Source organism: Eleutherodactylus coqui, chromosome 1 (assembly GCF_035609145.1).
Source record: "Eleutherodactylus coqui strain aEleCoq1 chromosome 1, aEleCoq1.hap1, whole genome shotgun sequence".
NCBI classification, from domain to species: Eukaryota; Metazoa; Chordata; class Amphibia; order Anura; family Eleutherodactylidae; genus Eleutherodactylus; species Eleutherodactylus coqui.
Genome location: NC_089837.1, coordinates 481900445 through 481918170, shown reverse-complemented (window position 1 = coordinate 481918170; position 17726 = coordinate 481900445). Strand labels below are relative to the sequence as shown.

Below are 17726 nucleotides of genomic sequence, written 5' to 3'. Positions count from 1 at the left end.
AGAAGGCCCGCACTTCTTCTGTAAACCCTTTACATGCCGTGATGTACATTGATCACAGCAGGTAAGGGGTTAGGAGCCGGGATCGATCCCCATTGTGGGAGGCTGGCTATCAATCACAGCGGGCTACTACAACGGGATGGCGCAAGCTCACTTCTGCTGCGTCAAGTACCATGCGCCCAGGGGTTAACCACTTCACCACCGGTGACTTGACCACTAATGGGAAAAAAAAAAAAAAAGCCACTTAACCACCTCCAAAAAGTATTTAAAATGCATTTTTATTTGTCCTTTAAAAACAAACCAAAAGAAGCAATTAAGCTTTTTCTTCCTTGCTTCTTTTACATAAATTATATACATTTCAAAATTATATTCAATACAAAACATGCCACGTACAAGTTTTTATTTTATTTTTTTTTTTAAAAAAAAGGAATAATTTTATGTTTTTTCTACGAAGGACAAATTCTTCTGTACAGAATCCTCACCGCACAAATTACAGCTCCCTATGGAATCTCGTCACAAAAATAAAATAAAACGGTGAAAAAAAAAAAAATCATGGAAAATGAACTTGCAAATGGAGACAAAAGAAAAAAAAAAAACAAACGACACAGCAAATTAAAATGTTTATACAAGCAGGGAAGGAAAAAAAAAATCAAGTATTTCAAGCATGGGTTTGGATTATAGTTTATATATATATTTATATTAAAAAAAAATAAAAACTGTATAGGGTTTTACCTAAAAGCTACATTACAGTATGTCATATCTATAATAGTCTAACAGCACTGGAGGCCGACAGGGATGGGCTGTCCGCATCCAATGGGGAAAAAAAAGAAAAAAAAAAAAAGTTGATGTTCTTTCCAAATTCATTATTGAAAAAATAAAAAAAAAAACAAAAAAAAAACATAACACGTTAAAATGAGCAGGTACATTTCATTTCAAATTTTCAGGCTTTTCATAGTGTCCAGTGGTTTCTCAATAATACGGTGTCCGACTATGCACAACATTTAAGTTTTTTTGTTTTTTAACGTATTTTTTTTTTCTCTTCTATCGTTTATTTACAATTTCTCTTTATTTTGTACAATTTTGCAGCTTTTAAACAAGTTGTGGAAGCAGCTTTGTGTTAAAAAGCAACAGCACTTAATTTCTATCCTATTCACACTAGCTTTTTTTTTTTTTTTTTATTTCATTTTATTTTAAATGCCCTTGGATGCTGATCGCCATTGAATCCTTTTTTTTTTTCAATTCTCGGTGCACTTTGAATATAAAAAAAAAATTGCCATAAACCGCTAGGGGGTTAAAAAAAAAAAAAAAAATAAAAAAATGGTACAGCCACCACAGTAGGGTAGGAGTATGTAAAATCTTAACTCTCTGCTCAAGGAAGCAGTCAACGATAGATTTCGAAATAAATCTAGTATGGAAGCCAGAGGATTGTGAGCTGCTCCGCTGAGTGTTAGCCGCTCGCTGTACTTCTAGAGGATTAGGATTCTTGATCACAAAGCATAGGCGGAGATCTAGGACGCCATGCCACACAAGTCATAGGAGAATGACCCTGTACTTCCCTCACAAGGCTGTAATACATAAATATAATGTACAAATAAATAAACACCCCCCTTCACCTATTTCCCCGCCCCATGTACTGTGCTAAAAGAAAAGAAATCAGGAGATGGATTACATAAGATTGGGAGAGAAGAACAGCAGCTTCAGAGTAATGCGGGTGACGAAAATGGGGAAAAAAAGCATGTTTGGGGAAAAACCGCAGCAGTGCATTAAAATAGACTAATGACATCCTAGTTTTTTTTGCTTTTTTTTTTTTCTTCTTCGGAGGGTCTTTTACAGAAATACTGTGTTTTATCATGAAGAGTACGGATTTTTTTTGTGTGTGTGAAAGAATATAAACCAAAGGAGGTAAAACATACAGTCAACACGCACACATCTGCAGTTTACTCTACCCCTTAGGTGTTTGTCTATTACACTTCATATTCCATATACTGTATAGAGAAGGGTGAGGTTTCAGGCACAGAATAGGAGGACACAATGGATTGCTTTAGGATAGACCACAAACAGGCAAAAGTTAGCAGAAAACACGATCCTTAGTGCACTCCTAACCCGCTCACAGCCAAAATTTCATGTAGCTGACAAGCAGGTCACAAAGCTTAAAATCGGGGGGTTCGAAACAAAAAAAAAACAAAAACAAAAAAACAACCAACTTAAATCATGAGCGTCGTCTGGGATGGGTGGTTTATGTTTCCATTACAGTCCCATCATAAGAGCTGTGTTCATGTTTATGAGGTGCTATCTATTTTAGATTGCCGTGGGAGTGTCACATATACACATTAGTAATCCAACAGGCAGATGAGGTAGGTGCTGGCCAGGTGCCTCTGGGATCGGGTAGCTGTGACAGGTAACAGTCGAGGGACTGTCTCTTGCGCTCATCGAAAGCATCTCCTGTGCTCTTTTTTTTTTTTTCTGCAGTCTTATGTGCTCTCTTTCGCGCTCGGAGGGTCCTGTAGATTTAGGATTGTCAAACTGCTTTGTTAATTAATGACTATTTTTTTTTTTCTCTTTTTTTTTTAATGCATTCTCATTGAACTTTGAGAAGATAGCGCAAAATATTTCTTTATTTTAGGTAAAAACCAAAAAGAAAAAAAAAAAAAAGTAAAAAATAAAAACTTCCTTCCTAGTTTTTTTTTTTTTTTTTTTTAGAGCGTTTTGTTAACTTGGAGGAAGAAAGCGGTGCTACACAAAACATATGCCGCCCAGCTAGAGAGTTTAGGGAATGTTCTCTGCAGAAGAGCTTTTCCTCTTGCAGTTTCTTCCATCCGCTAGAGAGTTAAAGCCTTCTTCGGACGCAGCGACATCACCCCCCCCCCCCCTCCTCCTTCCGTTATCATGATGCAGAGGAGCTTGGGGTAAACTCTTGCCAAGGAAGGGCTTTCAGAAAAAAGAAGAACATGATGAAGTGATGGTCGAGACACGTGTTGGTATTCTATGCTCCGCTGCTAGACTTTCCGTAGAAAGGGCACGTTATTGAGGACGACTGGAGGCAGTTGAAGGTCACCATGTTCAATTCATCCATTTGCGGCAGTTCCATGCCCCGCAGTGACATGGGATCTTGTGCTGATCATCTTCAAAGTCAAACTGGTAGTCATAGGTGAGCTAGGAGCAAGAAGACACACGTCAGAACAACTTACACAATTTCTCTTCTCTGCATGGGTGAAAACTGATAAGATTGGTGGGCGTCCAACCGTTGGGACATGCACTGATCCCAAGAATGGGGGACCAGTGTTCCCCCTTTTACACAGGCTCTCATTTCTGCAGTGTAGTGAGGGAATGGACATGCGAGGAATGGAGCCACTGCTGCGCAACGGTGCAGACACATAGCTGAGCATTGTGCTTGGCTGTCTGCCCCATAGAAATGAATGGAGCGACATGAAAACTTGAAAAAAATGACTTATAAATCGGACCACCAATTTAATAATCCTCTGCCATAAACATGTACTGATCAACATGCCTTCCATGTAAAAGGGCCCTAACACAGGATCCACCATTCACAAGTGATTAGCTCTGACTATTTACTTCCCCTCCCTACAAAATGACCCCATGCACAGAGCATGTCTAGAACAGTCTCCGTATAAGTCAATGGGTTCCCTTCTATCCATTGTGTGGCCCATGAAGCTGCTGTAAAGCAGAGCTCTAAATGCTGTTAAATGTAGCTCAGTCAAGATGGTCGCCCTCCTATAGACAGCAGAATAAAAAAATTCCACAATCAGGAAATAAAACAAAGAAAAATGGAAAATGTTTCTCTGATTTAAATTAATAAAAAAATTGGTGATCTATTCCCTTTGATCCATAACACTAGGTAGGTGAAGTCCCCAGGTGCAAGCACCGAGTCAGGACAGACTCCTTGGCAGACTGTTTTTGTGGGGTGGTTTGCCATTTACTACCTAATTAAAAAGTTAACTAAAGCAGGTGGTGTAAAATGCAAGACAAAATAGTGCAGCATGCCGGGCCATGTTGTCTGGTAAACTGCTGGGCGGCATGTCTGAAACCGGATGGGCTCCATTATACTCAACGGGATCCATCAGGTGCTGCTCATGTGTGATGTGCCGGATCCCTATTACAGAGTGAAAGCACAGAATTAAAGGACTAAGTGTGAATGGAGTCTGGGAAAGATAACTCATCATGGAGTCCGGGCTGTAAGCCTCACAGAGGATGGTCTAAACTCGATTAACAAGAAACGAGAAAACCCCTTCAAAACAGTGGAAACCCCTACCTCCTCTCCTTTTGGTATCCTACGGCTAGAGATGATGATGATTTTGTCTTCTTTATCAAACGTGACTACCTCAGCAACACAGTTGGGGGCACAGGAGTGGTTGATGTACCTGCGGAGTGAAGAAAATAATCTTTTACGAGATGGACAAAAAAAAAAAAAAGAGGCAAGTTAATCCCACAACAACCTGCCAACGGAAATGTACGGCAGATGCTGACTGTTTTTCACAGCTGACTGATCACAGCTAGCTCCAGTTGCAACTTTATCTTCCCGATACATTATATGATACTATTAAAAAAAAAAAAAAAAATACAGCTTGTCCCGCCAAAAGCACACCATCCCCATATGGAATAACCCGCACCTGCCAGAAATCAACAAGCTAAGAGGATTCCAAGGGTGGAAAGACAGGGGAGTTAGGAGAATGGACCAGATACTGGAGGGGGGGGGGGAACTAAAAACCTTCGAGCAGTTAAGGCAAAACCACGACATCCCCAATAGTGACTTTTACAAATATCTGCAACTTAGACACGCTATACAAGCGGAAAAAAACACGGCGGAAATAACAATGGCAATAAATATAGTAGCGGACATAATAGGAAAAGCCACCACCACAGCGGGGAAAATATCTGTACTATATTCCCATATACAGGACACGGTCAATGCACACAACCCGTTATCAACAAGAGCAAAATGGGAGGCAGACATAGGGCCCATTGAGGAGTCGCACTGGGAGGAAATCCTACAAATGACACCCAAGCTATCTCTGAGCGAATCACACAGAGTCTCACAAATATTTCTAATACACAGAGTGTACCGCACCCAGGCCTTCTTACACAATATAGGAATGAGAACCTCCCCGATATGTGTAAGGTGCAAAACCCACACGGCGGACCTAATCCACATGCTATGGCGATGTCCGAAATTGCACAGATATTGGATGGGAATAAGAAATGCAATTAACGCGGCATTTGGCATACGTATGGACTTTACACCATACGTGTGCATTCTGGGATACATACAGGATCTAACATTAGATGATCATGAAAAACTAGCGGTAGCCAGACTATTGTATATAGCCAGAAAAACAATAGCCCAGCGCTGGTTGGACGAAGAACCACCCACGCTGGGAGAATTCAAAAATAAGGTCAACCAAATTTTACCGTGGGAAAGGAGTATTTACACTAAGCGTAAGACCAGTCAAAAATATCAGGACATATGGCTGAGATGGATACACGCCCAGAGCAGTAATGTTGGATCAAATACATAGGGAGTGGTGAGCCGTGTGGGGAGGCACCAGTAAACCGGGGATTTACTAAGACATAACAACGTATGTAATGGATATATATAAAGTTTATTGGGAAATGTAGAACAAATTACAGACTCGATATACAATAAAATAAAGTGGTAAGGAGTAATAGGGAAAAGTTAAGAAAGGAGGGATTGGAGAGAGAGAGACCGGGCAACGGGCAAAAGAAATATGACCCCCCCCTCGAATGCAACAAAAAATCTAACCCTGAATCAATAAAAGAAAACAGCAAGAAGATAAGCAACACGAAGACCAAAGAAGAAAACAAATATACGTTACAAGAACTGTTATTATTGTTTACAACACAACACTGTGTTCATTCAGAGACAGTTTACCCAAAGAACAGAACGTTGAGAGAGAGATCTTAGGGGGGATGGGGGAGGGAGGGGGGTGAGGGGAAGGGGGTGGGTGAGAGGTGGAGGGGGAGGGAGGGGAAACCAAAGATTTGTTAAAAAAAATGTTTTAAAATATGCAAAAGGTGAAAAAGTTTAATAAAAAATACTTTAATTAAAAAAAAAAAAAAGCACACCATCATATTGGTTGGGTCGGCAAAGGGGGGGGGGGGAGTTATTGCTCTTGAAGAGCGGGAATGAAAATAAAATGACGCATTGAAAAGGGAAATTTAACTGTTAAAAAGAATTTTAGGAAAATATAAAATTAGACAAACGTGAAAATTTCAGCTACACAAATTTGGTGGCAAAAGAAAAATTGTCCTACAAAACTGATCTATACAAAATGTTAGGATTTGGTTCGTCCGGCAATCATCACTTTTGTATCTAAAACCTATACACTTACCTAGCAGGGCCACCAGTCAAAGTGGCATCAATCACATGCTCATTATTAATTCGGAACATGTAGATTCCCCGATTCTGTGAAAACAGAAGTATTTAAAGATCATGACTTTGAGAAGAAGAAAAAAACAAAAAAAAATGTTTCTACATTTAGGCTGCCTTCACATAGGCAGTAACCGCTGCAGGTTTTCCGCTAGGGGGGAGAAATGACAGGTCTCCGCGGTGAGCCTGATAGGCTCACCGTGGAGAATCAAGGCAAATCGCAGCATTAAAATGGAGAAAATTGGCTTCTAAAGGCCCATTAACATGGAGCGATGATAGCTCAAAACAGTTTGAATGACAGTTTTGAGCGATTATCTTTGCATAACTAGCTAATTAGCTACTTAAGACTTCTGCAGGTGGGGCGTGATACCGCCGCGATAGCAACGCAGGTGTTTTTGAATATGCAAACAGCTGCATTGCTCTCGGCGCTTTCAGCTGGTGTCCCGTCGAGAACTTCCAGCGGGATACCAGCTGAAAGAATACTATCAGTGCTGCCCACTGAGAAAATCAGCATGCGGCGCTGATAAGGCTCATCGCTTATTTTTAGCTGGCTAGAAATTAGTGATAAACGAACAGTGCACGATGGCTGCGCGTTTAGACCAACAATTATTGTTCAAAAGAGGGCTTTTGAGCAAATTGTGAGCAATAATCTTTGTGTCTAAATGGGCCTTAATTCATTGCGGGTTTTTTTGCCTTCCTCTGGATCAACATTGGGGGGTAAATAGGCTGAACTGGATGGACATGTGTCTTTTTCTGTCTTCTTTGATTCTGACCACTGAGCCCATTAGAAATTTTTCTTCTGTAAATATAGTTTGACAGCTTAAAAAATATCACCAAAAAGTTTTTTTTTTAAAGTTTAATTTATACAAAATCGGTCATTTTCAGAGGACACGTTCCCTTTAACTGCTATAAATTACCCAAGACAGTAACAAATTCCCCATTCTGATACTTCCTAACACCGGACGCACCTGCTCCTCATAGATTTTCTCTCTGCGGTTTGCAACCTCATTTCTTATGATAGTGCCGATGTATTCTATCACCATGGTGTGCTTCTCCAGATCTTTGGCAGCATATAACCCTAGTCCTTGTATTCGAGAACGAGCCAGATATACGTTGTTCTTCCACTCTGTCTTCAGCCTGCGGTACTGGGATGACTTTGAGTGCACAAACTGCTTACTATAAGGTGTATTCGTCTCCCCTGTGAAGGTGCTCTGATAGGCTTTGGACATACTAGTGCTATTAAGAGTGTGAGGCCTACAAGAAGGAAAAAAAAAATTAACATTTTCTCATCACAAAAAGTAAAAGCAGCCTAAAATATACAAACATACATCCCAAACATAAAGAAAATGTCAGAACAGAGTAACATAAAATTACAGATTCAACTTTGTAGATGGAGACCGCCGAGACAGACTTGTAGTAAACGGGAGCTGACAATTTGCATGTAGAGGGAAGGATAGCGCCCGGTTTCCAAATTGTACTTGCACTAAGGAAAGTGAATTATAACCATGATCTCAACACATTACCAAGAAAGCTTACCGTTTATAGTGGGTCATGATTTTGGGCTCAGACCTGGCACAGCCAGTTGGGTTGATCATGAGTGGCAGCTCCATTAACGGATGTCGACCATACCGGAAGAGATAGTTCTGACAATTCTCTACACCAGGTAACTAGAAAGAAGAAGGATAAAAGTAATAAAAAAAAATAGACAACTGTCATAGTTCTTTGTAAAATGTGACCCAATACATTTAATACAACCAAGAGGGGCGGCATTGAGTGTATCGCTCTGCCGTTTGTGGTTGGGGCACTGGCCACCTTTGACTGACTTCACTGGTGCTGCCCACGTGACAATCTCTGTTGACCGGAGGAGAGCCATTGGCTATCCACAATAAATTAACTGTGTGCTTGTAGTGATACTATTGGCCAGTTCCCCAACCACTAGAGGTGGAGTGATGCACTCAATGCCACCACTTTTGGGTTCATTCTCTTCCCAAGATACACTATAGTATAGGATTAAACACCCAACAAGAATAACCACCCATGTGTGACTTACAGACTCAGCGATGCGCAGCACCGCATGTAGCGTCAGCCCAAACATCTCCTCCCCTTTCAGGTATTCTGGGAAAAGGCGAAGCATTCCAGTTTCTCTCCTCATGCGTGCAACGGGCTCTGCGATGCGAGTCCAGAGAGCTGAGGTGGATAGAAAAGGGACCAGGATAAAAATGTGGCCGTTATCAAAGCAATCGAGTAATTCCATCTAAACAGATTATGGCTACATCACACAGACGGCAGAAAGTAACTTGAAAAGGTCTTGGAAACAAAAGAGGCTCAACAAGGCCCACATGCCGATGTGTGAAGTTGTTGGACAGCACAAAAGTGATGTGAACAGAACCTTATAGTCTACGCTGAGATGTATTTGTTAAACCAATGCCTCTGATGAATGCCTTACAGGAACGGGAAAGAAATTCATCAAATAGATTTTTCACAGAAAGACAAGGAGTTAGGGTATATTTGCAAGTAACTTCATGATCAGTGAAAGTTTTCTAAAACCGTATGAAGTTTTCCTATGATTTAAAGTATATCCGAGTTTTAACAAGTTTTGTAGAATACACACGGTTCGCCTTAGGCCTCCCTCACACAGACGTTTTTGTACAGCATTTAGGTCTGCTTTTTCAGCGCAGCGCTAAACGCTGTACAACGCTCCCATTCATTTCAATGGCTGTGATTGGTGCACCCAGCGCTGGCTGATTGGGTGAGAGGGCTGTCACTGAGCCGATTCAGCCAATCGGAGCAATGTCTTCCTGGGAGGTGGGGAATTCAATCCTCGTCTCTAGCAATAGATGCTTTGCCGGCTTAACAAGTGCCCGGCAGCCATCCCGAATCTCCAAAATCACTGGCGGGGACCCAGACGGCACCTGCAAGGTGGAGTATTGATTTTTTTTTTGCCAGCGCTGATTAGAAGTTGTCTGTAAATCAGCTAGTTAATCTTGTCCATTCAAGGGGCACTAACTTTTCAAAGTGTTGTTCAGGTAGGCGGAATCCTTACTCAGACCTGCGTTTTCAGATCCTCCAATTCTGACTTTGGGTCACGATGTATGGACCCTCTCTAAGCCGGTGATGTAACTTGCAGGGGAGCTGCTTGTTCGACTTGTTGATAACAAAGCCGGCGCTCTTCTGTTTCTGCATCACGGTCGATGCAGAGATACAAAGGAGCTGGCTTAGTTAAGATAAGCAGAAGACCTAACCCCTTGCAAATGGCATGACTGGCACAGAGAAAATGGCCATACCACATGACCCAGTATTGAAACCAAGCCAGAAATAGCAGTTCCAGACTTAATACAAAGATTCAAAAGTGTGCTGGAGAAAAAAATGTGTAAAGAGGGAAGTCAAGCGACAAATGGATGAAGTCAAAGAAAGGACAAAAAAGTTGTAAAATGTTAATTTTTCTTTTAGTTTACACTAAAATTGTGGCGTTTGGCCCTCCTTAACCCCCCCCTCCCCACCCCACTAGTATCATTTACATGGCTGCAGTATGCAATAGTTTTTTTTGTCAAAAGGCGACTATAATCTGTTCCAATTAAAGCAGGGTAGCCGTAAGCGGTTTCCCAGGATTAGAAAAATATTGCTGTTTTTTCTAAAAATATCAAAGCACCGGTCCGCAGGTTGTGTGAGGTGTTGTAGCTCAGCCCTGTTCACTTCAAAAGCAGCTGAGCTGCGATACTATATACAGCGCTGCTGCTGTTGGAAGGCATTCATGGTTTTTTAATGTGGACAGGTTTGGAGGGGGTCTAGCGAAGCAGATGCCCAGAATACAGTAAAAGGGACGGGGGCAGCCAATGACCAGCTGCTGACATAATGAAGTGCCAAACAAGTGTGCTCATTGACTGGCTACCTAAAGCTGTCAAGCGGCTATGGCTCTCATGTGATGAGTAGCCCAGTTGGGCCGGTTTCACATCAACATTGGAACCTCTGATTGGAGGTTCCACCACAGATCCGGCTCGAAATACCAAAAGAGCACCCTCCAGTAGCTATGGGATGCCCAGCAGTCAGCAAGGCTCTAGATACCAGAGACAACCTACCAGCACCTTTTTGAGTCAGCAAGCAGTTACATCTCAGGCAGATCTATAAATGGAGTTGGGGTGTGATTAGATGAATGGACTTGCCACCCAAGGCTCTAAAAGTGGTTCCACTCTAGGCCTATAGAAGGCTCTCAGGGGCTCTTTTTGTGCAGTGACCACCTCTTCCGCTTGTGTAAAGCTTGTTGACCACTGGACGCCTCTATGATGCCATCAAAAAGATTTTAACAGTTAATAGAGTTTAAAGAGGGAGGAGCATTATAGGAATATGAGAAATCGGATGGTCGCATCAACAGATTCTCCGCCGGCTGTTCTGAGAGTCCCGCCTCAAATTCTTTTAACTGGGCGAAATCTCTTTGATTGCATCGTTAAGGCGTCTAGTTGTCATCAAGCTGAACACAAGTGGAAAAAGCGCTCACTACACACAAGGAGCATTTTATGTGCATAGTTGTATGGATTTAGGATTTTCATGGGAAACCCGTTGGTAGCTAGCGTTGGTACTGGCGGATGCATGGTGGCCTTGCCGCGGCCTGTTAGCTTAGGTCTTTTGGCCAAAATACTATGAACACTCACATTTATCAGTGTGTGTGGGGTTTTTTTGCATGTGGTTTGCTACAGATGCTGGAGGAGCCCAGGATGGCATGCTAGTGTGGCACACTTTGTTAATGCAGGGCAATGCACTGTTTGGTCAGTGGGGGTTGTACTCCTGTATGGTGTGGCACACTTATCCATGGCTGTCATCTTGGTATGAATTCATACTGTGCAGATAAGGTTTGTCAGCAGTCACCCCTCCCCTCCTCTGGGTTGAGTTGAGTGGCTGCCCATTACTCTGCACATGAACACTTTTGCTCCTCTATATTGCAATCTGGCTTGCTGCATGCTACCAGGGTATATGGCGATTGAGCCTTCCTTGCAGTATATATCTTGTATCTGGCTTCTTTTTTTCTGTGAGTTGGAGGGAGAGGAACACAATCATCTTTCGTTTGAATGGCAAAGATCAGGGGAGAAGGCATGTCAAATTGCACTTTGATCCTTTAATCCCAAAGTAGATGAACCACTACCATATCCCTCTCCTCACTGAGAACACATACGTGGTCGAGTTAGGCCGCCTGCAGACGGCCAGGTCAAATCCCGCTGCAAGAATTCTCACGGCGAGACCCGACCCGCGCCACTGCAGGGACCAGTGCAGGTCTCACCTTCTCCAGCGGCTCCATGATGTGCCGGCTGCCGTTGCATGCGCAGAGCGGAGCCAGGGCGCCCGGAGTGACATTTCTGTGCGGGCCTCTGCCAGACTCGCACAGAAATAGAGCATGCCGCGATTTGCTTTCCACCTGTGATTTCACGCGGACAAATCACATCCGTCATCCTAGGTTTTTTAATGCCCGGCCCGCTCCACCTCTATTTACTAAGCGATCCTTGCTCCTGGGTGAAAGCACAGGAGCAATTATTGCTGCAGCAGTCATGCCGTGTAAAATGGTACCTCTTGGGTTAACGTCACACGGGCGAGTGCGATATCGGACTGTGATACATGGCACCATATTGCGCTCGCCAACATTTTCCCGTGAATGTGAGGCATTTTTATCCCAAAGCCGCCTCACATCACTTCGGGGAAGTAGTAATCCTCCGCCGTGGCTGGAGTTTCTCCCATTGTTTTCAATGGGGAAACCTAGCTTTGCATCTCACCGCACCGTGTGCACCTAGAACAAAGTGCAATGCTGCCGCCGGCCCCATTAAAAACAATGGGCGATGTGACGGCAAATCCAAAGATAGGACGTACCACGATGAGATTCCAGAATGTTAGGACGTCTATTTGGCAAATAATTAGCGATTATGTGATTATGCTTTATGTCGTAGAACGTACCTTGCGGAGAGGAGTCCTTCATCACCACGTCCTCATAACCATATTCAATAACTTGCACAGTGAATTCTGGCCGCCCGTTGTTATCACACACTTTACAGCGGTAAGAACACCGCCGATGACTGTGCCTCATGCTCCAGTAAATGCGCGTGGCCTCATACCCCACGGGATATAAGGCAGTGACACTGTGAAAGTCTTGCATTTGATGAGGCAGAAGCTGGCCAATGGCATGAAAAACTAGCCCCCCAACTCTGAACATGTGGATTCGATCCCCACGCTGAATGATGCTCGCAATCTGGCTTACTTCATCGCGTTCGATGTACACTCGCCGGAAGACTGTAAAGCAGCTCAGTTCTTGCTCACAAGGCCCCTTTAACTTGTGCATTGGACAAAGCATAGTCTTGTCCTTGAAGAACATGCACTTGGCACGGATGGCACAGGCAAAGTGATAAACATTTGGGCAGCGTATACGGTTGCAGCTATTGGTGGCACCCGTTTTCTGGCACAGGGTGCACTTTGTAAGCAACCCACGATGCAGTGCCACTTCCACATTAATCAGTGCACCCCCTTGGGTCTCGTATACCTCTGTAGACCACAGAGCACAGTTAAGGTGAACCCAGAGATCAAGATCAAGGTTGAGAAGCCGCGCGGGACCGTCAGTAGGTCCATCACCTTCTTCATGACAGAAGCAACACTTTCGGAGATCTGGAGGCAAAGTGTCGGGCTTTAGAGTTGTGCCGAGTCTTTCTATTACCTCGCACACTTCCTTCTCGCAATTACGTGAGCCGATTTTTTGGAAAGTGATTAGGATATGCAGTCTCTTCCAACGAACGCCTCTCCACTTCTTTATTTTTGGCCTTGATTCTTCCACATTTTCTTCAGGGGGGCGCGCCCTTTGCTTAATTTTGGCTGCTTCCATAGATTCATCATTACTAGGTGACTGAGGTGGAGGCAGAGGAGATAGGATAGCGGTGGGAGCTAGTTCTGGAACAGGAGGTTCAATAGGACTAGCAGGTGAAGGTGAAAATGGAGAAGGAGGAGGAGACGTTTCTTCAGGTAACACAGGAAGTTGCCGAACATCCAGATTGGACACATTATTAACATAACAATGATTTACGGTCTTCTCGACGACACTTTCCTCCTAGAAAACATCAGATATATCAGTTATGGTGAGAGCACAAAAAGATTGCATAATCTAGATAGCCTCATTTGTAGTTGTAGATGCAACACATCACAGGTTTATAAGCACCACTGTAAGAAGAGCAACCCTGCAATCTAAAAAACATTACGCAGCCAGAGGTCTCTGTTAAAGCGACCCTCTGGTCCAGAAACAAAGATGGCCGCACCAGCTTCTCTGACTACCTGATGCATACTGTGCAGTAGTATGTATCATTAGTCTAAGACACAAAATAAAAATAAATAAATCTCATTATATGTATAGCACCAACTTATTCTGCAGCACTTTCAGGTAATTATTTATTTATTACCCCCCACCAAGCTGGGTACTCATTTTACCGACCTCGGAAGGAGGACTCAACCTTGAGCCGGCTACCTGAAGCGAGCCGGCTACCTGAAGCATGTCGGATTGAACCTGCAACCTTCAGGTCATGAGAGAGCTTAGCACTGCATTTCTGCTGCGTTAACAAAATGCGCCACATGAGGCTCAAAACTACCCCTGCTTTGATTGGCCGCTGCTGCCTAGTTACATCAGCATGTAGTGTCTTAAGACTACTGATTCATACTAATGCACATCAGGTAGTTAGAGAAGCGGTTCAGCAATCTTTGTTTCTCCAGGACCGAAGGGTTGCTTTAATTATAAAACCACATTATGTAGCTTTATATAAGGCGATTATCTCCCAAATAACAGCTGGAAACAGTGATCATTGGTGGCAGCCCGTGTACACATAGTCACCGGCAGGGCACTGCGTGGGAATCGCTCACTTGTTGGAGTCTATTGGTCTTTAGCTCCCTGTAAACAGGCAGTCGCTCATCTTTAAACGACTGCCTGTTTGCAGTGAATAGAGGCGGACAGCCGGCTGGCAGAGATCTCTGGCGTGCTCCGCCTCCATTCAGTGAACAACCGTTGCACATATGTGAAAGCACCGGAGTGATAGTCACAGGGATGGCTGCATCTAAGTACTATGTTCACACGCGGATATGTTTAGAAACGTTTGCAACCATCCCATTCACCTGAATGAAACTTGCAGAAACCCAAGTCCTTATAACCTCATTTAGATGAATGAAGCAGATTTTAACATTGCTACGACTAACCTGCCATGTGTGTACATACCCTTGAATCGCATGCAGGGAACATTGAACTTCTTGCATTTGGAGCTGCACATATGGATATCAAAACTATACCTACCCCCCCCCCCCCCCCTCCAAATATATACACGACAAGGAGAAGAGAAAAAAAAAACACGCTCCCTACCTGTGCTAGAAGAGTAAGAATGTCCAGCTCATTCTTTAGCGTGTATCCAGGAAGAACTGCATCAAGCTGCTTCAGCCAGTCAGTGCTATTCTCAAGCTTTCCCGGCTGTGACTTGTCCTTCTCACTGGTGTCACCTGTAAACACAGCATTTACTATTTAACAGTTGAAGGAAAAGGGATTAAAAACACTTTTCTGGGAATAAATAAATATATATATATATATATATATATATTTTTTTTTTTTTTTTTTTTTTTTAAATAGCCTTGAAATTGTGTAAAAGAAACATACATGCTCCCCTACTTCAGACCCGCTGTCCGCCGCTCAGAGCCAGGAAGCAGCAGGCTGGTGGCCACTTGCCGCTCACTGTGACCGCTCAGCCAATTGCACGCTTCAACTAGGATTCTTCTGTGGCTGCTGAAGCCTGCAAGTGGCTGGGCAGTCATATGCGCAGTGCCTGTCACATGACCGCACGCCGTCTTCTTCCTGGTTCCGTAAACATTTTGACCACATTATCTTTATTCTGTCAGTCCCTACAGTTATGGTGAGATCAGTTATACTTTATCTATTTTGTACTAAAAAAAAAAAAAAGTTTTAAAGGTTTTTAAAGAAAAACTTGCATTCTGTTGCCACCTACAGACCTCTATAAAAAGCAGATTCACAGGAGTGTATAGTAAAACGATGCGTATAAAACACAGCGTTTCACCGGCGTGTGGAGCTGCAATCACTGCGATTGCGTATGCCTGTGCATAACAGCGCATCTTCCTGGTTTCTTTTTTTAAAACTTTCCTTGTCTCGTTTCCTAGCAATGAGTATAAAACGCAGCACGTATGTAATGTAATTGCGTATGTACCGCCTCTTCGTACACACCCATAGAGAACAATAGAGCTCAATCACGCAGTAAATTAGAACCCGTTGTAATTTTTTTTTTTTATTACACACACATAATACGCAAGTGTAAACAGATCAATGAAAATCACTGTACTTTCATTGATTCCGCTCACCACGTATTATGCGTTCGTAATACATAATGAAATTACGCTCACGTGAGCCTGCTTTAACTGCTTTTTTTTGCGGTGCAGAATGTAGTTTTTTGTTTTTTTTCCCCTGATGGCATTCAGAGTGCAGAATAAATGATATTTTAATAAACTGGACTTTTATGGATACAGCAAGACCAATTTTCTATATTTTTGTAAATTTTTTTTATTAGTACTGATCCAATGACTTGGTAAGATTCTCTTTTCTTTAACTCCTTAAGGACATGGCCTATTTTGGGCTTAAAGACAATGATTGGCAGATTTTCATCTCCATTTTTCAAAAGTTCAAAAGTTTTAACATTCTTGGTAAATTACAAAAATATTTTATTAGCCTTTTTACTTCTTTTTGCCCCCATAGTGGACTTGAACTTGGGATTGTCTGATCAAATGTACAATATACTGCCATACCTTAAGTACTTCATACTTTATTAAGTAGGAGGCAAATCATGTCAGACCTGGGGCTTCAGAGGCCTCATAGGTAGCCGAATGGCATCTTATCTTATTGCATCCATTTGAGAAGCAGAGGAGGCCCCAGGCTGCCAATGTAACGGAATGGCACCTTGTGAAGCCGTTGGATTCATTCGATCCTGGTGTCAGGCCATTTACATGTTACCTTTAGTATTGATATAATCTAAATTATTAAAAGGTCAAGACTGGAGTTATTGCAAATTCAAGCCGGGTGTCAGCCTGAAGGATGGCCAACACTCGCCACATGAGTACAGCGGCTGTAGACAAAAGGGGTTAAGAGCACTTTTCGATTAATATTTGTATGCGAGATTTCGATTAACAGTATTTTATATACTAACTAATTAAACACTTACATTAAAGGGTTTCCTATCTTGTAAAGCGATTAGGTGCTGTACCTCCTCCAATGCCAAGAAGGAACGCTATTTAGTGCGGTCTCTACTTCAGTTTTTTACTGCACAACGGCACCCCTTTAACCTGCTGAGCGGGGAACTGCAGCGCTGCCCTCTTCAAGCACAGCCAGTACGAGTGTGGCTATGCAGGGACACCAGTGAAGGAGCCGCAGTGCTCCATCAGCATGGTGTCCTGTTCATTCTCAGGATGTGTGGGGGCCAACCTCGAAGTGATGGCATATCATGGTGATGCCAGTCCTAAAGAGTTATTCCCCATCTGGATAAATCATGCCCTTTCTGTAGCATTTATAGTACTTTCCGCTTTACTAGAAAAATGCCCAACACTCATTGGGTCCACTCACCTTCTGCGGAGGGGTTCAAAGGTTTCTTTATGTCAACACTATTTTTTAGACCACTCTCCGGAAAAAGCACTTCATATGAATTTGGTAACTTGATGCTCAGTAAACCAGCTACTGCAGCAACTACGCCATTCAGATTCTAGACAGGGAAGCACAGGAAAAATGTAAATAACTCACAACACAAACTAATATACATTTAAAGGCTACGTATACCTTTTTGGTTAAATCTATGCATTTTGGAAAATGAAGCGGTATTATTTGGTTTTCATTAAAAATTCGATTGTTTGGTTTCTATGCCTGTATTGTTTTCCAAGGCGCTGCAGACTGGAAACTGAAATCCTAGCAAATTCTCTCAGAGCCCCATCCTGCGTAGCTGCCGTGAATTCACTGCCTTTCCAATGAGCTATTACAGAGGGCTGGGAATGGTGGAGGAGATCAGGGAGAGTAGAGAAAGCTACTGTTACAAATAGGACTAATTCACTCTAGCTACACTTTCTGCTCTTATCAGCACTGAAAGGAAAAAGACAAGCAGCTACTCAGAAAGAGGATGGAGACAGCTGTGTAGTAATGAGTGGGTGTGGTTACACTACACAGCCTCTGAGAAAAAAGAGGGGATGGCAAGCTGAAATTCTGGACCTTCATGAGAAAGACCAGCTGGTCAGTGCTGGGAACGCCCACCAAAGGAAAAAAGATGAATGCAGAAGAGCCTGC

The 17726-nt window shown here is 42.9% G+C and overlaps 1 protein-coding gene across 1 annotated transcript in view; it reads right to left on the bottom strand.

The window, feature by feature from the left end:
- Window positions 1-259: 259 nt before the first annotated feature.
- KMT2D (lysine methyltransferase 2D) overlaps window positions 260-17726 on the bottom strand; it is a 129502-nt gene continuing 112035 nt past the window's right edge. The window contains 9 exon segments of the mRNA XM_066585665.1: window positions 260-3150; window positions 4268-4376; window positions 6366-6439; window positions 7372-7657; window positions 7940-8070; window positions 8454-8590; window positions 12338-13475; window positions 14766-14899; window positions 17019-17154. Coding sequence (XP_066441762.1) covers window positions 3058-3150; window positions 4268-4376; window positions 6366-6439; window positions 7372-7657; window positions 7940-8070; window positions 8454-8590; window positions 12338-13475; window positions 14766-14899; window positions 17019-17154 — 2238 coding nt within the window. The 3' untranslated portion in view covers window positions 260-3057.